Below are 27,051 nucleotides of genomic sequence, written 5' to 3'. Positions count from 1 at the left end.
TGACCCCTCCGGTCCCGCGCTCCTCAACCTCTTCAATCCAGCTTGTCTGCTCGTACATTACGTCCAAATCATTTCCATTACTCGAAACTCTTGTCTCCCATTCATCTTCTTCTTTGGTTCTCCTCTTACCTTCGGTTGGCTCTTGCTCCGGCTTGTCACATTTGTTGTTCTCTCTTGATCTCCCAATTGTTTTTCCCCTCAAGTGTGGCATGTTGAGATGTTGTAGCCCAAGCATCTTCGAGAAGTGCCACAACTTGTCTAGTCTGAGTGCCTGGGTGAAAATATCAACAACCTGTCGATCGGTTCTGTGAAAGTGTTTTTAGAATTCAAAGTATTGAATACTACAAGAATATAAGGTATGGAGCATTCACATCCGGAGGTCAAGAACACGAACCAAGGTCTTGAGGATAAGTCAAACAAAAAGCAAGACATGTGGAGAAAAGTAAAAGAAGAAAAAAGCGGGCCACCAAAATACAGTCTGAAACGAACACTTATAACTCTTTCGTTTGGAAGCCAAATATCATGTTCAAATATAGGTTAGAAAGCTTATGAAGAGAGTTATCTGTAGCTTTTTAAAACTCTAAATTTGGAGCTTGGATAAGGGAGATGTGACTATTTGAAGATTCTTGTGTCATAGATAAGAATAGGACTCGATGAAAAACTCTAAAAAAAACATAAAAAAGAAAGCAAGGGAAACTTATCTAGTAGAGAAGAACTTCATATGAAGAAATAAGAGGAAGATGGTGGTAAGGAGTCTCTTTCTTGTGGTGTTTTTCTTGCCTATTCATGTAGTGTGGTTGTGTTGTTATCCATATATCTTTGTAGACTTGGATTTATGTATCTTCTTTCTATCTTCCTTCCATCATGATTATTCATTATCAATAGATCTTTGTGGTTTTGGATCTATATATCTTAATTATCTTTTCTTTCCATCATCACTCTATCAAGTTTGAACATACCGCAGTTCGACTTCACTGCTCAGGACTCGCTCGTGCACAATTTTCTATAGTAAAACTTAAATGAAAATAATATTTTTCGTATTATAACATATAGTCTAATGGTTAAGAGCTCGACCCATGTAACACATGGTTATTTGCCAATTGCATGCTACTGATGTTGTCACACTAGATCAGAATCGGATTGGCAACCACCACTTGCAGATCCTACTATAGCCGCTTGAGCCATATGGCTTCGCAAGTAGCGACGGTGGCTCTTGGATATTCAGCCTCTGTGCTTGACAAGGCAAGGCCACTGTAGTCTGTTTCTTGCTGCTCCAAGCTATTACTACACTCCTGAGAAAGAAAATCAACCCTAATGTCGATCGGCGATCCGTAGCGTCTCCAACCCAATCGGCATTTGTGTAGCCGACCAATTGTTTGGCTAAACCATGCCAATATAGCAGTCCACAATCCTTCATGCCACTCACGTATCACAATATCTTATATGCGCATTGAAGGTGTTTGAGTGTCGGTTTCTGCATGAACTAGCTAATCATGCTGATTGAATTTCTAAAATCGGGTCGGGTGATCATCAAATATATCACGCTTTCAATAATTTTGCAAAACTGTTTCGCATCGTAGACTGTTCCTGAGTCGTGGCGAAGCTTCAGGTTTCAATTAAGAGGATTGGTGATAGATCAGCAATCTGTCAATCCAAATGTTTACATCATATTCGGGACTTAGTGTTGTTGAGTAAGAAATATGCCATCGGGGGTGTGGATCACTTTGATCCCGAGGAAGTAATGAAGGTCCCCCAAGTCCTTCATTTCAAATGCAGTTGAAAATTGGGACTTGACATGGCTGATTTCAGCAAGGTCGGCACCAATGACGACCAGGTCATCCACATACAACAATATGCATACCGGGCCTTTCTGACCATTTCAGATGAACAATGATGAGTCAAACTTTGAGACCTCAAACCCCATCTTACACAGTCGTTGCATGAATTTGGAGTCCCAAGCATGTGGGGCTTTCTTGAGGCCGTAGAGTGACTTGTTTAGCTGGCATAATGTTGACTTGTGCAACTCCGACTGAAATCCAAGGGGTTGGATCATATATACATGCTCTTCAAGGTCCCTTTGAAGAAACACGTTCTTGACATCCATTTGATGGAGATGTCATCCACTTGTCGCTGCCACTGCTAGCACCACGTGAACTGTCATCATCTTCGCCACTGGTGCAAAAGTCTCATCGTAGTCGATGTCATGGGTTTGCGTGTAGCCTTTGACCACCAATCGGGCCTTGTATCGGTTGACCAAGTCGTCGGTGTTGTGTTTTACTTTGTACATGCATTTGCATCCGATCAGCTTGGAGTGTCGGGGAGGGTAAATTAAATCCCATGTCTCGTTGACAGTTGGTGCCTGCATTTCTTCCTCCATGGCTAATTGCCATTTGGCATCCTATGATGCCTCTACGTACCTCTATAGCTCGCGAACTTCGGCCACTTTCCTCATGTACGCATAGTGATGCACCATGTACTCATTGTATCTGTATCAGATCATTGGGCTCTTGTGGCGAGTCAATTGGCGTAATTTCTTGTTAGCCGATTTCAAGGTCCTCTCAGCCGATTCCGACCTCGGTTCTAGAGGTCCATCTTCACTCATGGCCTCGTTGGACTCACTTCGAATTGACATGCCTTCAAGATTTCCGTGCTCCAGCATCTTTTTCTTCCCTTTCTCTTTGCAGGTAAGCCGTTTCCTTCACTTCCTCCGTGGGGATTGCATGATCGGGTCCTCGTCGCTCACCCACATGTCAATTGGTTGACCATCGCGGTCAAGCTCTTAATTTAGTCCACTTAGCCGGAATGAAATCAGACTCTCTTCTAGAGTGTCAATTTCTTCTTCTTCCAAGATCATTTCAGCATGATTGGCCTCATCCTCAATAATCGGGAGTCGAAGACGGAAGGAAATACCAAGATGCCGATTCGTCGAACACGACGTCTCAGCTCACTCACACTTGCTTCGTCTGAGGGTTGTAGCATTAGCTGGAATGAAATCAGACTCTCTTCAACCCAGTAAAATTTGGGCATGCTCTTCTCTTCTAGCATTGCCCAAGACGCTTCCATAATCGACTGATTTCTTTTTTCGGCTATGCCATTCTGCTCCGACATATATCTGCAAGTGAATTCACGACGAATTCCCATCTGTTGCAAATAACAGTTGAACTGGCTGAAAACGTATTCCTTTCCGCCATCCGACTGCAGACACTTGATTCTCCTCTCTGTTTCCCTTTCTACTAAGCTTTTCAAGTTCCGAAAACTGGAGAAGCCGTCATTCTTACCTTTTTACCAACTACTTTCTACTAGCTCCGCTCTGAGATAATAGAGTCTTCATTGAAGATTACATCACTGCTCCGGATTAGTTTCCGGTTCTCTAGGTCCCATAGTCCATAGTCGAACTCCCCATCGGTTCCATAACCAAAAAATATGCACTTTGTTGCATGGGGTGCCAACTTGTTCCTTTTCTCCCTAGGGATGAATGCATATAGGGTTCGCAACTGAATGTATGGAGCCTATCGTAGGTCAGTTGTTTGCTTGACCATAGTGCCTACGGCATCGAGCCTGATTGCTTTCGATGGTGATAGATTTATCAAGTAAACCACCATCTGCAATGCTTCAGCCCAGAACTCCAGCTTTAGTCCGGCTTGTTGGAGCATTGCCATCACCCTCTCCTTGATCGTTTGATTGATCCATTCTGCATTGATGTGTATGGAATGGTCTTTTGGTGCTAGATCCCTTTGTCGGACAGGTATTGTTTGAAGGTTGGAGAGGTGTATTCTCCTATATTGTTAGATCGGAGTGTCTTCACTCTGTATCTTGATTGGTTCTCCACTTCAGCTAGCCACCGAGTGAAGAACTCGGGCGCTTCATGTTTTGACCTAATTGAGTAGGCTCAAACCTTCCATGTACAATCATCTACAAATGTGATAAAGTACCGGGAGGCTCCTAGTGATCGCTCAGGCATCGGCCCACATATGTCTATGTGCACGAGCTCTAGGGGCTTTGGTGTCTTCTCTTAATGGAGAGAGTGCCAAAAGAAAGTCTATTTCCCGTAACGACAATGCTCACAGAAGTCTGTCTTCGTCAGGAGTTAGGGATGTAGTTGACCGCCATTAGCCAGTCAAGTTTGGTTTGCGACATATGGCCAAGTCGGCCATGCCATAGGTTTGGCGATTCAGCTATGTTTATAGCCCCGTATGGATTGATCGCCATAATTGGATACACGTCGTTGTACTTGTGTCTGCTTCTGATCATCAGGTTTCCTCGGTTGATCATCCATCTCGACTCATTTAGAGTCGTTCAATACCCGTCTTCAACTAACATGTGATGGAGACCAGACTCCTTTTAAGTGCGGGTACATGCCAGACTTGGTGCAGGACAATTGTGTTGTCATTCGATAATTGAATTGGAACTTTGCCTACTCTAGCAATTATTTTGCATTCCTTCCTATTGCTGTCATGATATGGCAAGACTCGAACCCATGACCTTATGTTACATGGGTCGAGCTTTTAACCATTAGACTATATGTTATAATACGAAAAATATTATTTTCATTTAAGTTTTACTATAGAAAATTGATGTATATTCCAGATTTTGTCGGAACATTCTAGAAACTTCAAGAGTACTCTTGAGAACACTATAAAAGGAGGCACAAAGCATTATTTCGAACCAATTCGGTTCAACGCCAGTCTTAAGCCTCCTAGCTACTATTGTATATTCTCTTAACATAATATATATCTTTTGTTATCATCATTCTCTCCCTCCCTCTCTCTCACTCACTCACTCTTTCCTTCTCTCGAGAGTTCTACACCTCCCTTAGTACTAATCCTCATCTTTTAGTACTAATTCCTTCTCTATCTTAATATTGTTCTTGACAGTACTTCTCGGTCTTAGTACTATTCCTGACAGTTTGAACCGATTTTATTCTCCTTCCTTCTCTTCATTTATCGTCTTACTTCTCCCTCCCTTCATACTAATCTCTTATTCCTCTTTTCTCTCATACTATGGCCACTGTTAGCGCTCAAGAATATCAATATGTTTTTTCGAAGTTGCAATGCTTGAAAGAGAAGTTTCTCGCATAGGAATAAGAAAATCAACTACTGTTGGGGGAGCTTTAACAAATCTCCTTAGAGAAGCAGCAGACGCAACAACAACATGGGGAACTAGCGTTATGCATGCAATAGCTCGAAGCAACCATAGTCGCGATGCAACAACAAGGACCCAGTACGCAAGGGGTTCATAAAGAACCCAAGATCGGCCTTCCCATGAAATTTGATGGAACACGATCACGGTTTAGAGGATTCCTTAATCAGGTATGATTAGTCATTCAAATGCATCATTCCCGATATCTCACCGATGCATCACGAGTGGGTTTAGTAGGCACGTTGCTAAGTGGCTCAACTTTGGCATGGTTCGCTCCGTTGTTAGAAAAGGAATCTCCTTTACTAAACAATTTTGAAGAGTTTTTAAGTGAGTTTAAAGCTTGTTTTGGAGATACTAACAGCATAAAGACAGCAATCAACAAAATCCGACGATTACGTCAAGGTGATCGTCCAGCCTCCGCATACGCTACAGATTTCTACCTACTCTCCTTTGATATCCCTTAGGATGACCAAGCACTTATGGAGCAATTTCGTTATGGCCTACATAACGATGTCATGGGTTTACTCTTGACCTTCCCCGAAGAACCAAAGTCATTGATAGAAGCAATTAGTCGCGCGGTGAGATGCGATAATCGTCTTTTTGAACGACGTTCGGAACCTCAGTTCCAGATGCCAAGGGCAAGATTAGAGCCCACCTACACCTCATTGGTAGCAAAACCTTTTCCAAGGGAGTCATATAATGTGTCTCCAGTGAATACTCCAATTCCGATGGAAATTGACACTACATGTCGTCGCAGTCCATTATCGGAAGAAGATGAGCAGCGATGCCGAGCAAATCGACCATGTCTTTATTGCAGTGAACCAGGGCATATTGTAGTGAACTGTCCCCATAGGCCAAGAAGACAGGTGAACCAAATAGTTGCTAGTTCTAATTGTACTAAACTTGAGTCTATTTGCGTAGGAATATCTTATAGTCCTAATAGTACTCATTGCCCAAATCTATCGAACAAATTTGATGTCCTTAGTTAGTTAGAAGAAGAGTTAAACGACTAAGTCCAGCCAAAATAGGAGCCGTTTGGTTGGATAGCCCTAGATCTATGCAGCCCATTAGTGGTTCCATTCCCTCTAAGCAAGTTAGCAATGTGTTCTTAGCCCAAGTAACAGTTAGTACTAAAGTACCTCTCCAATACATGTCTTAGCACTCCTAGATTCTGAAGCTAATTCTTGCTTCATGGATAGGAATTTTGCCCAAGATCATCAGATATCCCTAAGAAAACTCCTATGTCCAGCCTCTGTAGTAGTCATTGATGGTCGTCCCATTGCTTCCGGAAATACCATAGAAGAGTCAGAACTTGTTAATATTGCCCTAGATAATTTAGCGTGTGTAGTATCCTTTAATATAATTAGTATCCCAGAACATCCCATTGTTTTGGGATTACCATGGTTTGAATTACATAACCCAGATATAGATTGGAGAACAAGGGAAATCCGGCATCGACAAACCTGAGGATCTACTCATAAGATTGCAACCATTTCGCTACATCAATTGCGTGAGGAAGGACGCAAGGAAGAAAAATGTTTCTCTTCGTAGTATCAGGAGAACCCTCCAACACCACTAAAGAGGAGTCCATCGTTCAACTTCCAAAGAAGTATCGTCATTATGCCGATGTGTTCGATAATGTACAAGCCAATATGCTTCCTCACCATCGACCGTATGATTGCCCCATTGATTTACAACTGAGAAAAGAGCCACCATGGGGACTGATCTACAATTTGTCACCAACCGAGCTAGAAGTCCTTCGAACCTATATATAGGAGAATTTGGCAAATGGTTTCATTCAACATTCGAAATCTCCAGCTGGCGCACCCATTTTCTTCGTCAAGAAAAAGGATGGATCACTTCGTCTCGTCGTAGATTACCGTGGCTTGAATAAGGTCACCGTCAAGAATAGGTACTTAGCTCCCCTTATCTCAAGTCTTTTAGAACGAATAAATGGTGCTAGGTTCTTCACAAAGGTGGACTTATGAGGAGCATATAGCCTCGTACGGATTTTAAATGGAAGACCGTGTTTCACACCAAATATGGGCACTTCAAGTATATGGTCATGCCATTCGGCCTCACTAATGCGCCAACAGTCTTCCAGCACATGGCAAATGATATATTCTGAGATCTCTTGGATGTTTGTTTGATCATCTATTTCGATGATCTACTGGTTTATTCAAAGACCCAAGAAGAGCATGATTCTCATGTATTGTAAGTACTAAAACGACTTCAAGAACATGGTCTTTATGCAAAGCTGGAAAAATGTAGTTTCGAGTGCAACCAAGTAGAATTTCTGGGCTATGTCATTTCCTCGGGAGGCATCTCCATGGATCCAGCTAAGGTCAAAACGGTGGTAGAGTGGTAGACTCCGTGTTTGTTGCGAGATGTGCAATGCTTTCTAGGCTTTGCCAATTTCTACCGCAAGTTTATACATGATTACTCAAAGCTTGTTCTACCTCTCACACAGCTCACCAGGAAGGGACAATCGTTTGTTTGGTATGAAGAAGCGGACATGGCTTTTGAGAATCTTAAGAAGGCATTTACATCAGCTCCTATCCTGGCTCATGTTGATCCGGAAAAACCATTCATCATCAAAGCATACACGTTAGATTTCGCGTTGGGTAACATTTTCTCACAACAAGGCGATGATGAAAAGCTCCATCCTGTGGCTTTCCACTCACGCAAGTTTGATGCCGTCGAAATCAACTATGGAATTCATGATAAGGAGCTATTAGCAATAGTGGACTCTTTTATGCAATGGAGGCATTTTCTAGAGGGATCTTCTCATCAAGTCACCGTATTCGGTGATCACAAAAACCTTGCCTACTTTCAGAATGCTCGTGTGTTAAATCGACATCAAGCTCGGTGGGCCCAATTCCTCACTCGTTTTGACTTCAAAATTACATATCGTCCGGGGAAGCAACAAGGGAAGGCATATGCATTATCACAACGCTCGTATCTAGCACTGCGTCTTGGCGAGCCAACTTTCGATAACCAAAAGCAAGTAATCCTAGGACTAGCACAACTGCAAGCAATGCAGGTCTTTAGTATGCCCTTGGATTCCCACGTTATCGATACCATACGTGAGGACTTAAAGACAAATGCTTTCGCCCAAGACATTCTAGCACAAATTGATCCCTCCCGAGCATCTTGTTCACAATCGCAACAACCAGGTACGGACTATCAACAATTCGAATGTCATGATGGATTACTATTCTTTAAGAAACTCTTGTATGTTCCTAATGGTTCGTGTCGCTTTCAAGTAGTCCAAATCTGTCATGACACATATACAGTTGGGCATTTTGGTAGTACTAAAACATTAGATTTAATACAACAATCATTATGGTGGCCCCATATGCGACAATTTGTCGAAGATTTTGTTTAGACTTGTGATACATGTTTTAGAGCAAAAATATGGTTTATTAGAACCATTACCAATTCCAAGCAAGTCGTGGCAATCCATTGCTCTAGATATCATCACAGATCTTCCAGTCTCTAAGGGATTCGATGCAATCTTAACAGTAGTAGATCGATATACGAAGATAACACATTTCCTGCCATGTAGTAAGGAAATCTCAAGTGAGGAAACCGCCGAAACTTTCATGCCTAAAGTATGTCGGCATCATGGCCTTCCCGATAGTATCATCAGCGACCGTGGACCCTAGTTCGTCTCGAAATTCTGGAAGCACCTCTTTAAAATGGTCAAGGTCACTTGTAACATCTCCTTCGGCTACCACCCGTAAACAAACGGCCAAGCAGAACGAACAAATCAAACGATGGAGCAGTATCTTTGGTGCTTTCTAAGCTATCATCAAGATAACTGGACGAATATTCTCCACTTCACCAAATTTGCGTATAATAACTTTGTCCACTCATAGACAAAGGTTACACCATTTTATGCTTATACGGGTTGTCGCCCCCGGTGGTGTGTATTTGAAACCCTAGAGTTACCCACAAATCCTTGCATAGAGGATCATTTGGAATGGTTACGCAAGATACAAGCGGATTTATCTACTCATCTACAACACGCTCATCAAACACACAAGGTTTACGCAAATCGTCATAGGCTTCCATCCAATTTTAACATTAGAGATCGGGTATGGCTACTACAACGACACATCAAGACTACTCGCCCACGCAAGAAGTTGGATTACCGGCGATTAGGTCCTTTCCGTATTATCGGAAAAATTAATGATGTCGCTTTTCGTCTCAATCTACCTCCACAACTTCAGATACATCCGGTGTTTCATAGTTCTCTCCTCGAACCCTATCAAGACAGCACCATCCCAGGTCGTATTAAACAACCGCCACCCCCAATCGAACTTGAAGATGGACCTGAGTACGAGGTTACCGCCATCCTTGATTCCAAGATTGTTCGCAACAAGCTCTACTATTTAGTCGATTGGCTAGGGTATAATCCCAACAAGCGTACTTGGGAACCAATAGAGAATGTGACCAATGCTCGTGCTCTTCTTGAAAACTTCCATTGTCAATATCCAGACAAACCAGGTCCTCAATCCAAAACGACTCGTGACACTCATCATTTTAGAGGGGGGATAGTGTCATGAAATAGCAAGACTCGAACCCATGACCTTATGTTACACGGGTCGAACTCTTGACCATTAGACTATATGTTATAATACGAAAAGTATTATTTTATTTTAAGGTTTACTATAGAAAATTGATGTATATTCCAGATTTCGCTAGAACACTCTAGAAACTTCAGGAGTACTCCTAAGAACACTATAAAAGGAGGCACAAGGCATTATTTCGAACCAAATCGGTTCAATGCTAATCTTAAGCCTCCTAGCTACTATTGTATATTCTCTTAACATAATATATATCTTTTGTTATCATCATTCTCTCTTTCTCTCTCTCTCTCTCTCTCTCTCTCTCTCTCTCTCTCTCTCTCTCTCTCTCACTCACTCTTTCCTTCTCTCGAGAGTTCTATACCTCCCTTAGTACTAATCCTCATCTTTTAGTACTAATTCCTTCTCTGTCTTAGTACTGTTCTTAACAGTACTTCTCTGTCTTAGTACTGTTCCTGACAGTACTTCTCTATCTTAGTATTGTTCGTGACACGAACTGTCCGGTAGTTCGAAAAAGACGCAATCCTAAGCGAGACGCATTGCGGCATGTTGAGCTATCAAGCTCAATTAAGTTTAGTCGTTTAGTCCACCATGTAACTTAGTAGTTACATAAATAGAATCTATTTTGAATGTTGACTATAAAGGATTTGCTCCTAGTATTTAAGTGGGAGATCTCTATATTCCCCACTATCGAGTTCATTTAATGTAGGACTTAATGAAGGACTTAGACCCTTGTACGTATATTCTCCTCACACCCTTGCGGATGAGATGTATATATATCTCATTGTGGGTATTTTTGTAACTTGATGATGTTTTTTTAATATAAGTAAGAGTTCTTTGTGTTACACTCGTTAATTATCCCCTGTTTACTATTGATAAGTGTAACTTCCTCTCTCTCTTCCTCTCACACACACATACACACACATCACATAATCTTTCGTAACGTAATCACACACGTGATTAAATACTCACATAATTAGATACTAATTAGCTCTTAGTTAATCTTCTAATTATTAACACAACATAATAGGCAGGCTCTATGTCGGAGAGGCAACAGCCCGCAAGTGCAGTGGCAGCCTATGGTGGCCGATGACACAATGAGACACGGTGAAATTTTGATGGCAATGCGACTTATGCCAATGGATGGGGCAACAAACAGAACAAGCGAGGATGCCTCACCAATCAATTCTACCAGCTGAGCCTTTTCAAAAGTGGGGCCTTGATTTTGTGGGTGCATTCAAACTAGCCGTGGCACGCACAAGAAATTGATACATCATTGTCGCGACCAATTATTGTACCAAATGGGTAGAAGCGAAGGCGCTCAGAGACAACACGGTCGCGCCCATGGCAAAATTCCTATACGAAAAATATATGGCGCCAACTCGGTTGTCCTATCGAACTGAGCAACGACCAGGGTGGCCACTTCATCAACAAATTGGTGCATGAGCTCACAAATCACTACGTCGTGGTTCACAAGAAAAGCACACCCTACTACCCTAGGCTAATGGTCTAGCTTATTAGAGTACTTTAGGATCGAATGTAGATAATGCATACCAAAGGGTTTCCACCAAAGATCTTGGATATTTTGATGTCTTATGGATCAATTATATTAGATCCTTTCCCTTTAATTTTTGAATTCATGCACCATTTAGTTATCTCTTTTCATGAGTTCTCAAGAAAACCATCAGTGATTTTCAATTCATCACTTTTGGATCATTATGTCTTCCATGCCTATATGTGTCAATTGATTGATGTATTTTTCTATTACATTCAGATTGATGGGTATGAGGCATGGGAAGTGTTTGTTACAAATGTTTAAAAGTTAACTAGATATTATAGAATGGATCATGCCTTTACAAGCAGAAAGAAATTAAATCTCCTAGCTAATTTCATTGATAAAGCTAGGTCATTGTTCACTTATTGGCCAACAAATGAAATGTTGATGGGATATTAAGAGATATTAAATTTTGTTATGCATGATCTTAAGCTCAGATTTATCAATAGGCTGCATTGCTAAGAGTAGAAGTAGAGAATCATAATTGTCAATCACATGAATTTTTCCATGACCTTCATTAATCACATACACGACATAATGTGTTAACATTAGGGGAGGATGGTATGATGTGTTTCGATCCTCCAGAAATTCTAAAGAAATGTGTGGGATATTATTCAGAATTGTTAGATTTACCTTTGTGTATCGATGATAATGTTAAAAAAGATAGATATATTTTCTATAATGTGTGAAAATCATGTATTGCATGATGTCGTGATGTGGGCTGCTCATGAGAGGAAAAAAGATATATGAAAGGTTGACTGATAGAGCAGAATATAAGAAGGATATGTATAGGACACGATGTCATAATGTAAGGAGCGCATAGGAGGTAACAAGTTAAGCAAGAAATGTATAGAAGTCAATGGTAGGGCAAAGGAATGAGTTAACTTAAAAATTTATAAAAAGGCTTTGCTTAATTGCTAAGAGCTTGTAGTATTATTAATGGGAGATCAAGGGTTCCAATCTTTCTTGGACTACAGGAAATCAAGTGGACGAATGAATAAAATTGTCATAGACATTATGATCCCTTTTGGAAATCCTTCTTTCATGTACAGCAAGACATGAAACGGATGGAAATCCATTTGGACATGAATCATGAGAAATTTCTTGTGATTCATGTCTATAGAAAATCTCCAGCAAGGTGACAGAAAATCTTTGCTCAATCACAATTCATATCTACTTGGAACATCTGAACAACCCCAGAGACACCCCTCTTTGCTGTACAAAATATAAATGATGGAAATCTTTTTTTTGTTTACAGAGGAGTTTGCAAATCAGGATTTTTAAACACTTTCATGGGTCCAAATAGCCCAGATGATTCTCAGATAATGTATTTTAGGTTTTAGCATCACTCTCCATCATGGATATATCACACTTTGCCCAATCATATGGACTATATACAATACACAGGATTTCATGAAGTGAATAAATCCCAGGGGGTCAAAGAATCCATGAAAGCCAAAAACATGTCATTCAGGACATGGAGTGAATGATAATTTTTTCACTATCCATTTACGTATGGATTGGTCTGTTTTTATTCATCGAATGAACTACAAGATTCTAGTTGCCCACTGCAATAGCTAGAGGGAACTTCTACAATTTCTTGCAAACCTTGCCATTCTTCACCTGGCAGGAGAATGATGGGGTTCTCACTAACTGCTGCACCAATACATAACATCCTTTTATAGTCTTCATCACCAAGATCAGCTATCTTTCTACATCTTTTACGCCATGGATTCCACAATACTACAAGATTAATGAAAGTGTGAAACAAATGATCAGTAGATTCATGTAAATATCATCCCAAACAAAGACGGCCTCATAAACATTTTTACCTGCATCTGGAAGCCCATTTTTCCTTATCACGAATGTTCTTTTTTTTTCGTGGTCTATGACAACAACATTCGCTGGCGTGCCAAGATAAATTCTATCAATCTGAAAATGGAAGATTCCACCAAACTCTTAAAATTTACAATTTTGAGAAGCGACAATAATGAAGCAGCCAACTTTTCTCTTATAGATAAAAACCTCTGAATCAAAGGTCACTGCATCTCCATGCTCAATGAAACGTTGCTTTTTTTGCAAGTTATTGAAATACTCACTTGTTTCAAGCCCTTCAATTCGGACATCACTATTGGACAAAACAGGGTGTATTTAGTATTTAGTGAAAAATGCAAAAAATGCCTCTGATGCAGTGAAAATGGAAGATTAGAGATTTTATCAGGAATTTGATTAAACTAATAGAATTATTATATCGGAATTTAATAAAATGATTAGTTTATTAATTTTTAATTGCATAACTTCATACAAATTGCATCTCTCTTTCTTGAGGGAGATTTTGAAAACATCAAGGATACTTATTATCTAGGAATTTATAGCAAGAATCAAATTACCTGATGTCTGAAACATACAGATATGTTTGCAGAGCAAAAGTGAAGGGCATAGGCCGGCTATCAGTGTTCCTGATCCTGGAGACGAGCATAAGACTAGTAGCTCCTAAAGTCACACGGAGTCTAAGCTCAAAGCTGATCAACAGAACAAGAAACAGTCAGGACAACATGACGAAATAAGTTTTAATGGAATGAATGAATATATATATATATATATATATATTATAGACACCAAAATGCACCAACTTGTTGGCTATTTACCAGAACCAGTATACACTATGTTCCAAAACATTACCCAAGTATCCCTCCCCAGCACTAAATTTACTATAGCGATTTTGGAAAACATTCAAAAAAGGAACAGTCACTTCGGTGTTTTACCCATATGCATGCATACATATTATGACCATACTTACATATGTGGCCATGCTTCCATATTCGTATCCTTGTCTGAAGAGATCAAAATGAGATCAACAAAGGACTTAATACCATTGTCAGGTGGTGGTGGTGGATTAGGATCAATACCCCAATAATGACACCTTGCTAGACCATGGTGTTCCAAAGAGCCTAAATCACCCAACTGAAAGAATGTAATGGTTACTACTTGTGGTGTACATCTGTAAATCAACTATCATATCTCCACATGAGAAGGCCAAATTTGACCCATGGCCAAGTATACATCTTATTTGTGTTTTATTCCTAGGAAGGTGGCTTGCTGAAAGACATACACAAATCTACCATAGTCTCTTCCAATTGTGGTGAAAAGCTATAGCTTTAATCATCAATCAATAATGACAAAAATTTCACATAAATAACCTGAGGAAAGCACATCTGTATCCCTCCTCTGACAACCTTTGGTATGTCAAAAGACTCCTGTAAAGACAGCATCAACAAGTTACATCCAAAAACCTCAAAATGTTAATTGCACCTTAGAAACAGTGGATATGTTAAACTAGACAAAATTGCCGTCGAGTAGCTTAATGACACTCTGTTTAATGTATAGTATTGAAACAGCAGTTGGCATTCAAGCATAAGGAGGGGTATAAGATTATAATTGAATCGTTATATAGCAGACAGCCAAGAGAAGGCGAAGGCTGTTAAATAAAAAAATGTAACTCTAAAATTATATGCTATTTACCCCCATGTCTGATGTGTTAGCATTCAGGAAAGGATCAAAGGTTACAACTGAGCCATCACGTTACACTTAAGCCAGAGGTTCAGAAAAAAAGCTAGACAATACCTCACTACCAGTGCTAAAAAATAATAGCTCCTCTCCATGGGTGTTCTTCCAGCTCATAACTTGTCCACCATATAGATATACCTACAGGAATGTTGATCATGATTACATCTACTACATTGATTATGATTAGATCTACTACCTCTTGTTGCTTACTGTTAAAGTGAAAATAACTAAAGACCATGTACTTTGCCTATACAAACTGTGTATGCGAGGGAAATTCCACAATAATGTTTTTACTGTATTTTTTCTGGATATTACCCAAGTAAGACCATTAAACTTGCTGCTTTAGAACTTTTCCTCGTTTATTAACATATGCATAGAGCTCTATGCATTTTCTTCTAATTACTAGATTTTTACATTCGACTATGGTAGGCTAGTGCCAAATATATCCAATGTGGGTGGCCGGAAATTGAGAGTACAAAAGATAACTTGCATCACTGAGAAGGAAACTCGATAAAGAAATCAGTAAGTACACTGAAAAAAAATTTGAATCATCCAAGGGATAGATCATAGCAATGGAACTTGTATGCAAAAGTGCTTTGTCATATGAAAAAGGGGAATGCATCACATACCAAATCAACTACGTCAGAAAAACCAATTTCGAACATATACAATAACAACAAATTGCATGGATGACTTACTACTGCTGAAGCACCTTCTGGATTCCTTAAAATAAGAGCATCCAAACCAGATGGATCTTTCACCAGGTCAAGTTCATGCTTTGGAAAGCTTTGTATAAAGCCTGCAACAGGATTTCTAATACATTACAGCAAGATGAACCATGATAATTCAAAAGATTTCTAAATTCAAGATTTCACAACTTAGTTTTCATGTACAATTATGCAGATGCGAATCAATTTTTCAAAATTCAAAGATACCCACAACTACATGGAAAATATTTGAAGCATGATAAGCGAGGAAATATACTTAAGTATTGCATCTCATACAAAAAGCAAGAAAAAATGCCTTCAAAGGATACTATCAACTTCATGCAAAATATCTACAATATGAAAATAAAAGAAATGTCATAAATGATACATCTTGTGTTTATACATTCGATGCACAATCAGACAAACAGCAGATATCCTGGGGAATGTTCAGCAAAGGCCATTGGTATTACGACAATGTTGTTATTCTGATCATTCATCACATGTTGATTAAAAAATCTGCACCCAAAGTTAAGAGGAATTCTAGTATTTATAATTTTGAATGATTCTATTAGGATCTTGGAAAAGTTATTATCTACATTCATGAATTTTCTTGTCATTAATCATTGTCTATTGAATCTTAACGTTTGGGAGGTTTTTATACTTAAACTTAATGGCAAGACTTTGTTTTTACCATAGGTCTATCATATTTCACGATGATATACATCCGAAAATACCAGAAATAAACCTGAATTAGTGCACATTGGATGTGTATGACAGAATGACTACATAGTTTTACAGTTACTCTATCTCTAGAATAATCAGAATAAGCAGATAATACAAAGAGAATGTCTAAAATAAATCATCATTCATGACGAAAATGCATTGGCGATGATGCAGATTTTTTGCATTACAGATGCTAGGATCACCAGACAAAAGCAGATGCTTGCAAAACCACAACTCCCCTATATTGAAAAGATCTTCATTTAGAAGCATGAGAATTCCTTGTAATGAGTAGTGATTCCCATCAACAAACTCTCTTATGAAAAAAGAGTTTCTGAGAAATAAATCAGCATTGACGAGCAGAAATTAAAAGAAAGAGCAAAGTGACGCGACGAAATTCTCAAAATGCGATGAAGGAGGGAGAGAGAAAGAGATTTTGGAGCTCTCTACCTTCTCCTCCACATAGAGAGAGACAGTTCAAGAGCTTCGCTCCGCCTCTGACGATGGCATTGAGCAGGACCTTCGAAATGCTGCGAGTGGCTCCATAACCATCAATCAATTACATACATACTCCAATAATACACCATTTCCTCTCTCTCTCTCTCTCTCTCTCACATTCTGTTTCTTCATTTCATTCTTCTTCGTTTCATCAGCTTTTGCTTCTTCTTTCTGTGTCTTCTTCATCATCTCTTTCCTCTGTTTTCTACATTTGTTGTTATTTCTTTTTTTGTCCCCTGTTAATTTCCTTATGACTATAGTCTACCAATTGATGGATGGATTAATTAGGATAGAAACCATACATACATACATACATACATACATACGTACATACATACATACATACATACATACATACATACATACATAAATACATACATCAACATGATCCATATATACATAATGTATATGTAATGATGATGATGATTCGGTCCTGGTTTTGAATCACGTCGGAGCCCTCTCCCTGTCATTTGTCTATTTTTTTATCGGGAACCTCCAAACTCTGACGGCAACTCATGCAAGAGTGGAGAAGCATTGCCTTATGTGCGGCCGATTCGGTGCAACATTTAACGACATCCATGTCCGGTTCTCGATCCACAAGTTTCAAAGAACCGATGATCCGATCTATTGAACGATCCAAGTAGAGATGCGTCGTAAAAGAAAACATTCACAATTTATTCTTTAATATGGTACCGAATCCACAATCATGCTATATATACGCCCTAATTTGGGAACCATAGGTCATAGAGAGCTATAGATACGTGCTAAACCATATATGTCATCGTAGGGGATTTTAGTAGATTCACCCAAATGTTGTGGTGTGGACATAATAACATAGTTTTCACATTACCTAAAACTACCAACATTTGTTGCCGAACGAGTTGATCACATGGGATGATGATTCCATAATTTTTACCACCAAAAAAGCTATTAACATGTATGACTATGACATTGCAAGAAATCGTTACCCCTATTATGATGATGATGATTTATTTTTTTCTCTGACACATACCTTCTATCCATCTGTTTTCCTATCGTGTGATTTGCATGTTGCCACCTTTAAGAATCGTCCATTATTTATGATCCCCATGGTATCCATGCAAGGCTATTCTTCAAGGTCACACTTTTGTGTCTCTTTTTGTGTGTGTGCGTGTGTGCGTGTTCTCCCAGTGGGTTTGCTTTGTATCCTCTCTTTCAACAATGTGTTATTGGTTCACCTTCTCTTTGCATAAGATGGATATTCTTGCCTCCAAATCCCAAGGGATTTGGATTTTGCATTTCACATGTGGAGGTGAATATCCTTGCTTCGACATACGAGTAGGTATATTACTATTCCTAGAAGAAAACAAGGAAACAAGAAATATAGATCTTTCTTGATGTAAAAGTTTGCCCTTTTCTTCATGCCCCCCCCCCCCCTTTGTGAGTGGGTAGGAATGTTATACCATATTATATTGAATGCCTCTATATTTTCCAATGTGCGGTTTGTGTGTCTCGCAAAATAGAGTATGATAGGCGTTAAGTTGGTAACAATACAACTCAAACTTCAATTTGACAAGTAGATTGAATGTGTCTATCACGCGTCCTCCATTTTGTGTTGAACATTTGATGTTCACAAATTGCTGGAAACCCATGTGCGTTGCCTATTAACTTTTTAGGTAAACTATAAAATATTACCCCCGTACGAAGATATGAATCAATCCCACCTTTACTATTTGAAATTTTTATCACATTGTGCCTCATAGTCAAAAAGTAGATATAAGCCCACTTACTTAGAATCGTATATTTAATATTTTGCAAAATCATTCGTCCCCAAAATCGACCATTCATGAGGATGGATGCACAATAACCACAATGCTAATTAGGATTGCATCATAGTAAATTAAGACCAATTACTATAATTAGTGTTTGTGGTTAACTTTAGTTACACTCATCAACATTTTTGTGATCAGTGCATCTTTCCTAACAAAAGGAGTGATGAGATAAGAGATCGATACGGCAATGGGGCATTCTATTTCAATGATGGAAAATATATGGGCAAGTAAGCTCATATGGTCAAAAACGAGAAAAGTTTGACGTGAGAAAGAGAATTTTGGAGGTTTTGACAATGAAATGAAAAGAAAAGAGATTGACATGACTCTTAAACAAACAAGAATAAGGCACCCAAATTTGACATGGAGGGCCCAATCAAGCAAATTGATCTAAACAAATATGGGGATAGTGACTTGGTCCGCACATTAACAATTATAGAAATTTGATTTCCCTTATGATCAAAACAAAAATTGTAGACATATAATTCTTCATGACAATCTATTTGTGACCTATCCTATGGGATCCATCGTGGTAACAATTGAGTATTACATCGAATACAATGTTGAGGGACAATGCATTATTACACTCTTTTCAAATAAATGACCAAATTTATAAGGCTTCTCTATTCATCCTAGCACACAACGTTTCAAACAAATAGTGAAGTAATGTACCAAGATAGTTTCCTAACAATCATTGCATTGACATAGGCTACAAAAGCAAGCCTTTTGGATACATATATCTCCACATACATGATTGATCATAATAAGCTCTCCATACATATGGTTCTTTACGTTCTTCACAAAATATGTTTGAACTTTTCCAATTCCTTATTGAGAGCAATCATCATTTTTTGAATCATTGCCAGTTTGTCCAAATGTGGTATTCACTACCATCACCTAGTGTAGTTAGGAGCACAATTATTTCCAAGCTTTTCTACTAGATATAATCTGACATTTTTGTGTAGAAGTCTAGGGTGGGGACCCACCTTGGGGGCTCTCAAAAAAATTCATTGACTCCAAGATCGCTACTAGTTTAAACAAAACTAGAAGGAAATGGGTTTAATATTAAATACATGCAACTGATTTGGTTAATAGAACTTATTCCATTAGAACTCAACATGTGTATATAAATATGAATATATATATGACAGTTCAATCGAAAAGAAGAAACAAAATCAGATTGTTACAAGAAAGTCAATGGCAAAAGGGCGAGAAAGAAGGATATCGTGGGTTCAGATACTCGATAATGTTGTATCGATACGAGAATACATCAATTTGTCGGGAAGAATCTTTGAAGTTGGAAGGGGAGCGAGTAAAACTCTTCACTCCGACTATCCTTTTTAAATGACCGAAAGTTGTCCCACCATGGCATGCCCCTATCCTTCTTCGACTCCTTCACGTGATATGAGTTATCCAATACAATCGCCACGATAAATGCCACCGTCACAGATGACGAGAAGAGAGTATCAATTATATCATTGAACTGCCAACCAATTCAATCCAGACCCAGGAATCAATATGGATATGTAAGCCAAATACAATGAATAATTATTGAACTTAAATTTGAGTTCAATGAACGTAACCATATCAAGCAAACATCTAACCTTTGTGCGTATATTTATGTGTATGTGTGTGTGTATATACACCACTGAAATTATTGAATACTATCCAGCTAAAATATTAAACTTATATACAATTTGAAAGTCATCGAGTGATATATATGAACTACCTTAAAGCTTTTATGTATAACTTCTATGCATACATCTGAATATTTTGTTCCTATTTGAATACAAAAGAATGCACTATGCTATATGTGAAGGTACGTAAAAGATAAAGATATACCCATCTGGCATTGGTATCAGCAGGGCCATGGCCAGCATTAGCTGTATACTCTGAGAAATATTGCGGCACCGAAATACCCATGAAGAGAGCAATACCAAATATGAACATGGACCTAATCGAATTCACATTAACAAACTGAAGGAATGAAACACCAGTGGCAGCTGCAACATGAAACACAAAAGATAAGGCATTGCAAAACCTTTGTTTAGTTAGGTTTTTCGTTAAAATCGGAGCCATGATTTCGATAAAGATAGAGCAAGATTCAGTTACCAACAATCCCATATAATACACAATAGATGGCTGAAAATATAGGGAATGGAATGGATGCAAAAAAAGCACCAAATTTTCCTGAGAAACACAAAAACAAATTTTGAGATATACCTAGCTAACATCAAAGAACATTCCTTGACATTATCTCTTTAGTTGCTTTCTATTCTGGATATTTTTTTTCGTAGTTTCCTTCTTTGTTTTTTCTCTTCAAACAAAAACTACATTGATTTCACAGAAACTCACCCAATACGGAAAAGAAGATCATATATCCTGCTGCAATTTGTGTAACCCTTCTGCTCCCTACACGAGTCACGCCAAGAAGACCAGCATTCTCACTGCGTGATTTTGCAAAACCAAGTTATAATACAATATGATTTTTTTGATATTGCAGTCAAATTTAGTCGAACATGCATATTGAGTAGGAAATCATCTTGGCTCATAGAAAGTACATGCTTTTTTTAGCAGAATTCATACACTGAAACAGTAGCACCAGTAGACGTGCCGAATGCACCATTCAGTAATATGGCAACACCCTGGGAATATAAGAAGACAAAAAAACACAGCTTATATACCATTACAAATATGCTAGAAAATATTTTACAAAACCAATGCACGAGGTTAAGATTGCAAAAGGTGTAGCATATTAGCATGCTCATGGGAATCTCATTTTGGAAAGTACATACACATGTGCAAAGCAATATATTCATAGATCCAACTTGAGAATAATAGAGGGATTATTATTGCCATCGTGGTGTCTTGTGTATAATTATTGTGTATTAAGTTTGGTAAGTAATTAAGTAAAAGTTCGTCTGATGACAGCAAGTATTCTGGTAGATATCCCTAAAAATGTAGAGTTTTGTTGTTTTTCCATAGTCTAAATTACCTGCCACCCAGAACCTCTGCTCAACACATATTGGGGTGGTATTGTAGCACTAGAAAGACGGGAAACCGCCAAAAAAGCTGCAGTGGACTGCAAGATATAACCACCAGTAAACTACATCATTGTTTTTAAAATTTCAAAAACACACATAGTAACTGCATTATTGGGTTTAAAAAGGTTAACACCACACTATATTTACAAAAAATATAGATTTCCAAGGGTTCAAGAAAACACATAATGCTACATTAATATAGAGTTAAATAGTTTAAAAAATGCACATAATAAGAGCTACACAGTGATATCATTACAAACTGTCAAAAAACACATAATAACCACATTGGTACTGAGTAAACAACTGCACATTATAACAACATTATTGTCACTGCAAAGAAAAAAATCGACGTTATATGATCTACATGGGTGACACACATATTGCAAATATACCTCGATAAGAGCAGCGAGAACAGCCGCCATCATCGCGAACGTGTGGCCAGCATCAAAAGAAGGAGCTCCCCATTGCAGAGGATAAGGTACCCTTATCCTGGAAAAATGATAGAACTTTGGACTTTAGAAATTTGAAAAGGCCAAACCATACCTTGATCCTCCTACCCACACTAAAGTTCATGAAAAATGAAACTGAAAGGAAGTGCCTGTATTGAAGTTATAGATAAATAATTTTAGAGTTAATTGGGACAAAAGGGCTTTAATTTTTTGAAGAGTGTCAGATGAATGAGATAAATTCACTGAATTTCATAGACATGATGCAAAACAAAATCTTTTACTCACCAGGGTGTGGAAGATATTAAATTGGATTCATCTGTACGGCAATGAATTTTTGTCTTGGTAGGAACATTATTGTAAGCCCCGCCCACCGTTAATATATGTGCAAATGCCCAGATGATTGGCACCGAAAGTAATATAGGCATACGCTCGAATATCAACAACTTCTTTGATCCAACTTGCCTCAGATACTAATACATGATACACAATTCAAATATACATAAGCACAAATATCGAGATCTCAGATACTAATTATAACACACCATTCGAAAGAGAGAAATATAAGCATGAGCATTGAGATTTGTTTGCCAATACATGTGCGATTCTATTAGAGCATGACACAAACCCTAATGTATAAAATAGAAATGAGATATATATGATTCGGGAAATTTTGGTTGATTACCAAGGCAATCGCAATAAGCAAGAGGAACTCCAACAGGCCAATTTCAACACACTTTGCAACCTGAAAAAAACAAAATTTATTTGGCAACCAAAAGAGTTCTTCTCAAATGAAACATGCGACTTCTGCATGCAAATGAATGAGTATGAAAGTTGTGACTTCATCAATTAATATTAATGCAGCAAATGTGATCATAAAGAGACTCCATTAACTTCAACAAACTGAATTTAGTGGATATCATGAATATTTGACATGAATACAAAATTTAAATGTGTAGCAAGAACTTCGGTTCAAAATCCTTGGCTTTCACGGGAAGTAATAACTTGAGATGCACTTCAAAGATTGGTTTCCACATAAATAATTAACGAGAATCGAAGAATATATATACATCTTGAGTCGAAGAAACAGGAAAGTCATTCTATTCATGCCAGATTGAATGATCTCATACATACATATTATGAAGACATACCGTAAAAACGCAACAATGCAACATACAATATAAAAAAGTATTGAGATCTACTTAGATCATGTTAGGTATGCGTATGGAAGGACAAGGAGGTACATACAAGTTATGCTGCATACTAAAATATTGGAAAGGCAAAAATAATGTATTTCTTACTCCAGGAAACCCTAATTCGTATAATCCAAGGCCTACTAAAGCGATCGCTGGTGCAGAGCCTAGTGGGCTCATAAATCTGAAACCAAAGGTATTGAACGTTAAAAAGAATGGAAGGTGCATAAATATCCAATAATGATGATGAAGCAATCAACTGAAAGAAAAAAAAGAAAAAAAAGATTATCACCTTGTTGCAATGCCCCACAATCCACTAAATCCAAGTATAATCTGCACACTTGAGGATGTTATCAGCGCACCTTGTATAGCTTGCATTGTGCTCAAAAATCTCTGTGAGATCGAACAATCCCATCAAATGCATCGGATTCTGGAGAAAGAGAATGCATAATCTTGAGATACGCCACAAGCACCATTCAAACACAAACCTTTTGATCGCTGTCAATACTTTGAAATGATGCAGAGTTTATTATTGTCAGTATTGGTATGAGAAAAGTATATGAGCCACCCATAACAGCTGGTAATCGGGTACCAAACAAGGTTTGTAGCAAAGTGTTAATGCCCGATGAGAGTAATAGAGTTTGAATAACTTGTGCCTTATCATCCTGAAAACAAGTCAGAATTCGAATTTCAGTTAAGCACAAATGAAAAGAAAATGGGGTTCTTCGGTAAGAAAATTGACTGTGATAGATAATATGTACACACATTGTTCCCCCCCATCCTAGGAACCAAAAAAGAAGGTATCATGACTGTGGTTCCAAGCATAACGATGTAGTGTTGAAAACCCAGAATCAATGCCTCCGCTGCAGAACATTCGAGTTAGGATAATAGAAAATTGAAAATAAGCAAATGATTTCATAATACATATCTATTTAGGTAAATGAAGATCGTCAGATTAACCATAAGTGCTAATGTGACTCGTCTTCAAACCATTAGATCTTTACGGCATGCCACTGTGCAAATACTAGACTAACACAAGGTTTTTTAAGCTTATCCGTGTGACTATTTGTATGCTATTAGTCATAATAATTGGAGTCAGAGGTCAGCCTGAACTTCCCAGTCAAGTAAGACCTGCGCTAGTTATGTAGCGCTGTAGACCGGAGTTGTGACAAAAAGAAGCTGTCAGAAGTAAACAATGAACGACAGGAGTCAAGGCATTCATATGATATGATACACAGTATTGACCAAATTTTCCTAGATCCTCATCAATTCACTTTTAATTGTGTATATGAATGGGACATATTATTAGGGTGCCCTATTCAATATCAACGGAACATGAAGTGAACAACCACTATTTTATCATTTATCAACCAATTTTCCCAATTCTCATTGCCTTGTTTGAGCTACCTCTCATCATTCCCATTTGGGTCTACTCACAACCGTTTTGCTTCCTACTCCCATTCCTAAAATGGTCTCATTTTTAACGATGCAAAGAACAACTCCATCTTCAGCATGTTGATGATATGTACTCAACTCAAGAAGTTCACTCACTCCACAAAGATCAGTCCTAAACATAACAAATCCTATGTTCTAGACCCTATATACTCCACATGCAAACATCCATCTGTTGCAGATTAATTTGCTTGACCAAATTGGAAATCGGAAACCTTAGAGGTGAGGGTCAGCACTAACAGGAAACCCTCAATTTTACGTCAGCTGAGCTTATCCTGCCTTGTAAGATCTGACTGGAAGGTACCTTCCACCTCTAGAAGTGAATGTTAAGCTGTTTATTTATATCAAAACATCTCATGGAAATTTGTAAAACATTAACAAAGGTAATGGTGGATCCACGCTTTAAGATCTATCATATTAATGCACACCTATAAAACAACAGATATATCACATAAGGAGGTGGTGAAGGATTAAGACATATATCATTCTCTTTGAATAGGCGGTCGAGTTCTAGCACCGAAAGATCTACTATGTTATGGATATGCAAATGCAACAATTATGCGTTGTTCTATCATTCTGCTTGGATTAGATCCTGCTCTGGTATCCCAATCAAGAGCTAAAGATCAAATCCTGTAGCAGTTTGAGTTGAATTGAAGATGAGTAGACTGAGAGTTAAACAATCTTAAGGACTGGACATAAAGAAATCCATTGAAACAACAGAACGCAAAGAGAAATTAATCCAATCCATTGTAAAAAAGGTACCATTTGAAAGTAGACAGAGATGAACACATGGAACCCATTGTAAATAAGTCATTTGGGCAGCAATGGAGAGAAATAGACAGAATCAAATCCATTGCAAGGAAATCGAGAGAAATCAATGACAGCCATTGTGAGAAAGAAGCCATTTGGGCAAAAACAGAGACGAATTAAAATCCATTGAGAAGAAGAAGAAGAAGAAGAAGAAGAAGAAGCAGTGAGAGGGAGGGAAGGATCAATTCCATTCTATAGAAACCATCTTGAAGGGGGGGGGGGGGGAACGGAGAGAAATAAGAGATTAAATTCATGGAAAAGAAGTTGATTTGAACAGAAACAAGCCTGAAATGCATCACATACATTACAAACAGAGAATGATTAGACAGAGAGAGAGAAGAAGAAGAAGAAGAAGAGAGCGATAGATTATTTACGCCAGGAGGGGTTAGAGTCGATGCAATATTCGAATCCATCGAGCTGATCCTTAGGGGGATGAGATTTATCTTCAGGTTTAGGGGCAGCTGCCATGGAAGCAGAGGAGAAACAGAAGAGAGAGAGAATAGTAGTAGTAGTAGTAGTAGTAGTAGTAGTAGTAGTATGCACAGAAGAAGAAAGACAGTGGAGAAAGGAAGAAATGGAAGAGGAGGAGAAGGAGAAGGAGAAGGGGCGGAGCAGGAGAAATGTCTACCTCAGGATTTAGAGAGAGAGAGAGAGAGAGAGAGAGAGAGAGAGAGAGAATATGGTTTAGCACGTGCGCGTGAGACTCGTAAGACCCATGAGGAGGAGGAGGCAGGGGAGAGGCTCTCTCTCTCTCTCTCTGTGCATCCATTTGCCTCCTCCGACCATCTACATATGTACTTCCAAAGCTCCATGACTTTTGGTCCAAGTCAAGTCAAGCCAAGCCGAGCCAAGTGTGGTCTCCATGACTCCATGATCCATAGAATGAACCATACGTATCATACATGCATTCGCATTCGAGAACGATTCAATCAAACGTGTATGGTAAATCATCTCAAAGTTGGATTGGATTGACTATGGTCTTATATTATATATTGATTCACTCTCAATCCCAATAAGTGGACTCTAATCCATTGTGAACCACCAACATAAGTATGGTTGCAATATTTGCATTGTCTCACATGCATACTTTTGGGATGCTTCTTAAGAATCAAGACATCTCTATCATCCTCACTTTAGAACTTTACAAAAAAATGAGTATGAACTATAGAGATTGAATCAAAATATGTCATTATAAATTATAATCAAACATTCAAAAACTCATTAAACGTATATTCGAGAATATGCAGAAAACATTATATAGGCAGTAGTAGTAGCATAACAACTTACCACTAGGGTGACCTAATTTCTAATAACAAAGAAAGAAAGAAAGAAAGAAAAAGGAACATGACACTAACATAAAAATTTGCCATGACATAGGCAATAGTAGCCTAACAACTTACCACTAGGGTGATCTAATTTCTAATAACAATGAAAGAAAGAAAAAAGAACATGAGTAACATAAAATTTTGCCATGACACTAACAAGAGGAAATGAGAAAGCTAAGACTTGACTCCTTACCG

General features: G+C 38.4%; 2 protein-coding genes across 4 annotated transcripts; both read right to left on the bottom strand.

Annotated features, from left to right (window-relative positions):
* Nucleotides 1-12,542: 12,542 nt before the first annotated feature.
* LOC147862015 (putative glucose-6-phosphate 1-epimerase) lies at nucleotides 12,543-17,935 on the bottom strand. 3 transcript variants are annotated; one of them, XM_087322291.1, is made up of 10 exons: nucleotides 17,791-17,931; nucleotides 16,731-16,810; nucleotides 15,552-15,652; nucleotides 14,911-14,991; nucleotides 14,487-14,543; nucleotides 14,087-14,250; nucleotides 13,677-13,808; nucleotides 13,312-13,417; nucleotides 13,119-13,218; nucleotides 12,543-13,029 (listed from the first exon to the last, which is right to left on the bottom strand). In XM_087322291.1, the coding sequence occupies exons 1-10, from the start codon at nucleotides 17,799-17,801 to the stop codon at nucleotides 12,818-12,820; spliced, it is 1,044 nt and encodes a 347-aa protein (XP_087178417.1). In that variant the 5' UTR covers nucleotides 17,802-17,931; the 3' UTR covers nucleotides 12,543-12,817. The 3 variants fall into 3 exon arrangements, with proteins under 3 accessions (XP_087178417.1, XP_087178418.1, XP_087178420.1); XM_087322292.1 differs by having other exon boundaries at nucleotides 13,312-13,414; nucleotides 17,791-17,930; XM_087322294.1 differs by lacking the exon at nucleotides 12,543-13,029 and having other exon boundaries at nucleotides 13,386-13,414; nucleotides 17,791-17,935.
* Nucleotides 17,936-19,744: 1,809 nt separating this feature from the next.
* LOC147862014 (nucleobase-ascorbate transporter 2-like) lies at nucleotides 19,745-26,073 on the bottom strand. The gene is made up of 14 exons (XM_087321935.1): nucleotides 25,906-26,073; nucleotides 24,035-24,132; nucleotides 23,758-23,934; nucleotides 23,562-23,662; nucleotides 23,378-23,453; nucleotides 22,762-22,821; nucleotides 22,365-22,549; nucleotides 22,023-22,119; nucleotides 21,582-21,668; nucleotides 21,173-21,231; nucleotides 20,942-21,033; nucleotides 20,699-20,776; nucleotides 20,429-20,589; nucleotides 19,745-20,069 (listed from the first exon to the last, which is right to left on the bottom strand). Exons 1-14 carry the CDS (start codon nucleotides 25,997-25,999, stop codon nucleotides 19,857-19,859), a joined length of 1,578 nt encoding a protein of 525 aa, XP_087178061.1. The 5' UTR covers nucleotides 26,000-26,073; the 3' UTR covers nucleotides 19,745-19,856.
* Nucleotides 26,074-27,051: the final 978 nt, after the last annotated feature.

The sequence above is a fragment of the Azolla caroliniana genome, unplaced genomic scaffold (assembly GCF_043228905.1).
Source record: "Azolla caroliniana isolate FFs.n. ecotype wild unplaced genomic scaffold, voAzoCaro1.0.p SCAF_7, whole genome shotgun sequence".
NCBI classification, from domain to species: Eukaryota; Viridiplantae; Streptophyta; class Polypodiopsida; order Salviniales; family Salviniaceae; genus Azolla; species Azolla caroliniana.
The sequence above is the reverse complement of the archived record's forward strand: the minus strand, read 5'-3'. Positions and strand labels throughout refer to the sequence as shown.

What these genes read in the sequence shown, in the direction of transcription:
- LOC147862015 (XM_087322291.1), bottom strand. An exon ending in TTTTTAGCACTGGTAGTGAG is followed by an intron (nt 14,544 to 14,910) that starts GTATTGTCTAGC and finishes CTGTCTTTACAG; the next exon opens with GAGTCTTTTGACATACCAAA. An exon ending in ATGGAAGCATGGCCACATAT is followed by an intron (nt 13,809 to 14,086) that starts GTAAGTATGGTC and finishes TCTGTTGATCAG; the next exon opens with CTTTGAGCTTAGACTCCGTG.
- LOC147862014 (XM_087321935.1), bottom strand. Translation starts at nt 25,999, where the DNA reads ATGGCAGCTGCCCCTAAACCTGAAGATAAATCTCATCCCCCTAAGGAT. An exon ending in CGACTCTAACCCCTCCTGGC is followed by an intron (nt 24,133 to 25,905) that starts GTAAATAATCTA and finishes AATGTTCTGCAG; the next exon opens with CGGAGGCATTGATTCTGGGT. An exon ending in CTGATACCAATGCCAGATGG is followed by an intron (nt 20,070 to 20,428) that starts GTATATCTTTAT and finishes ATTGGTTGGCAG; the next exon opens with TTCAATGATATAATTGATAC.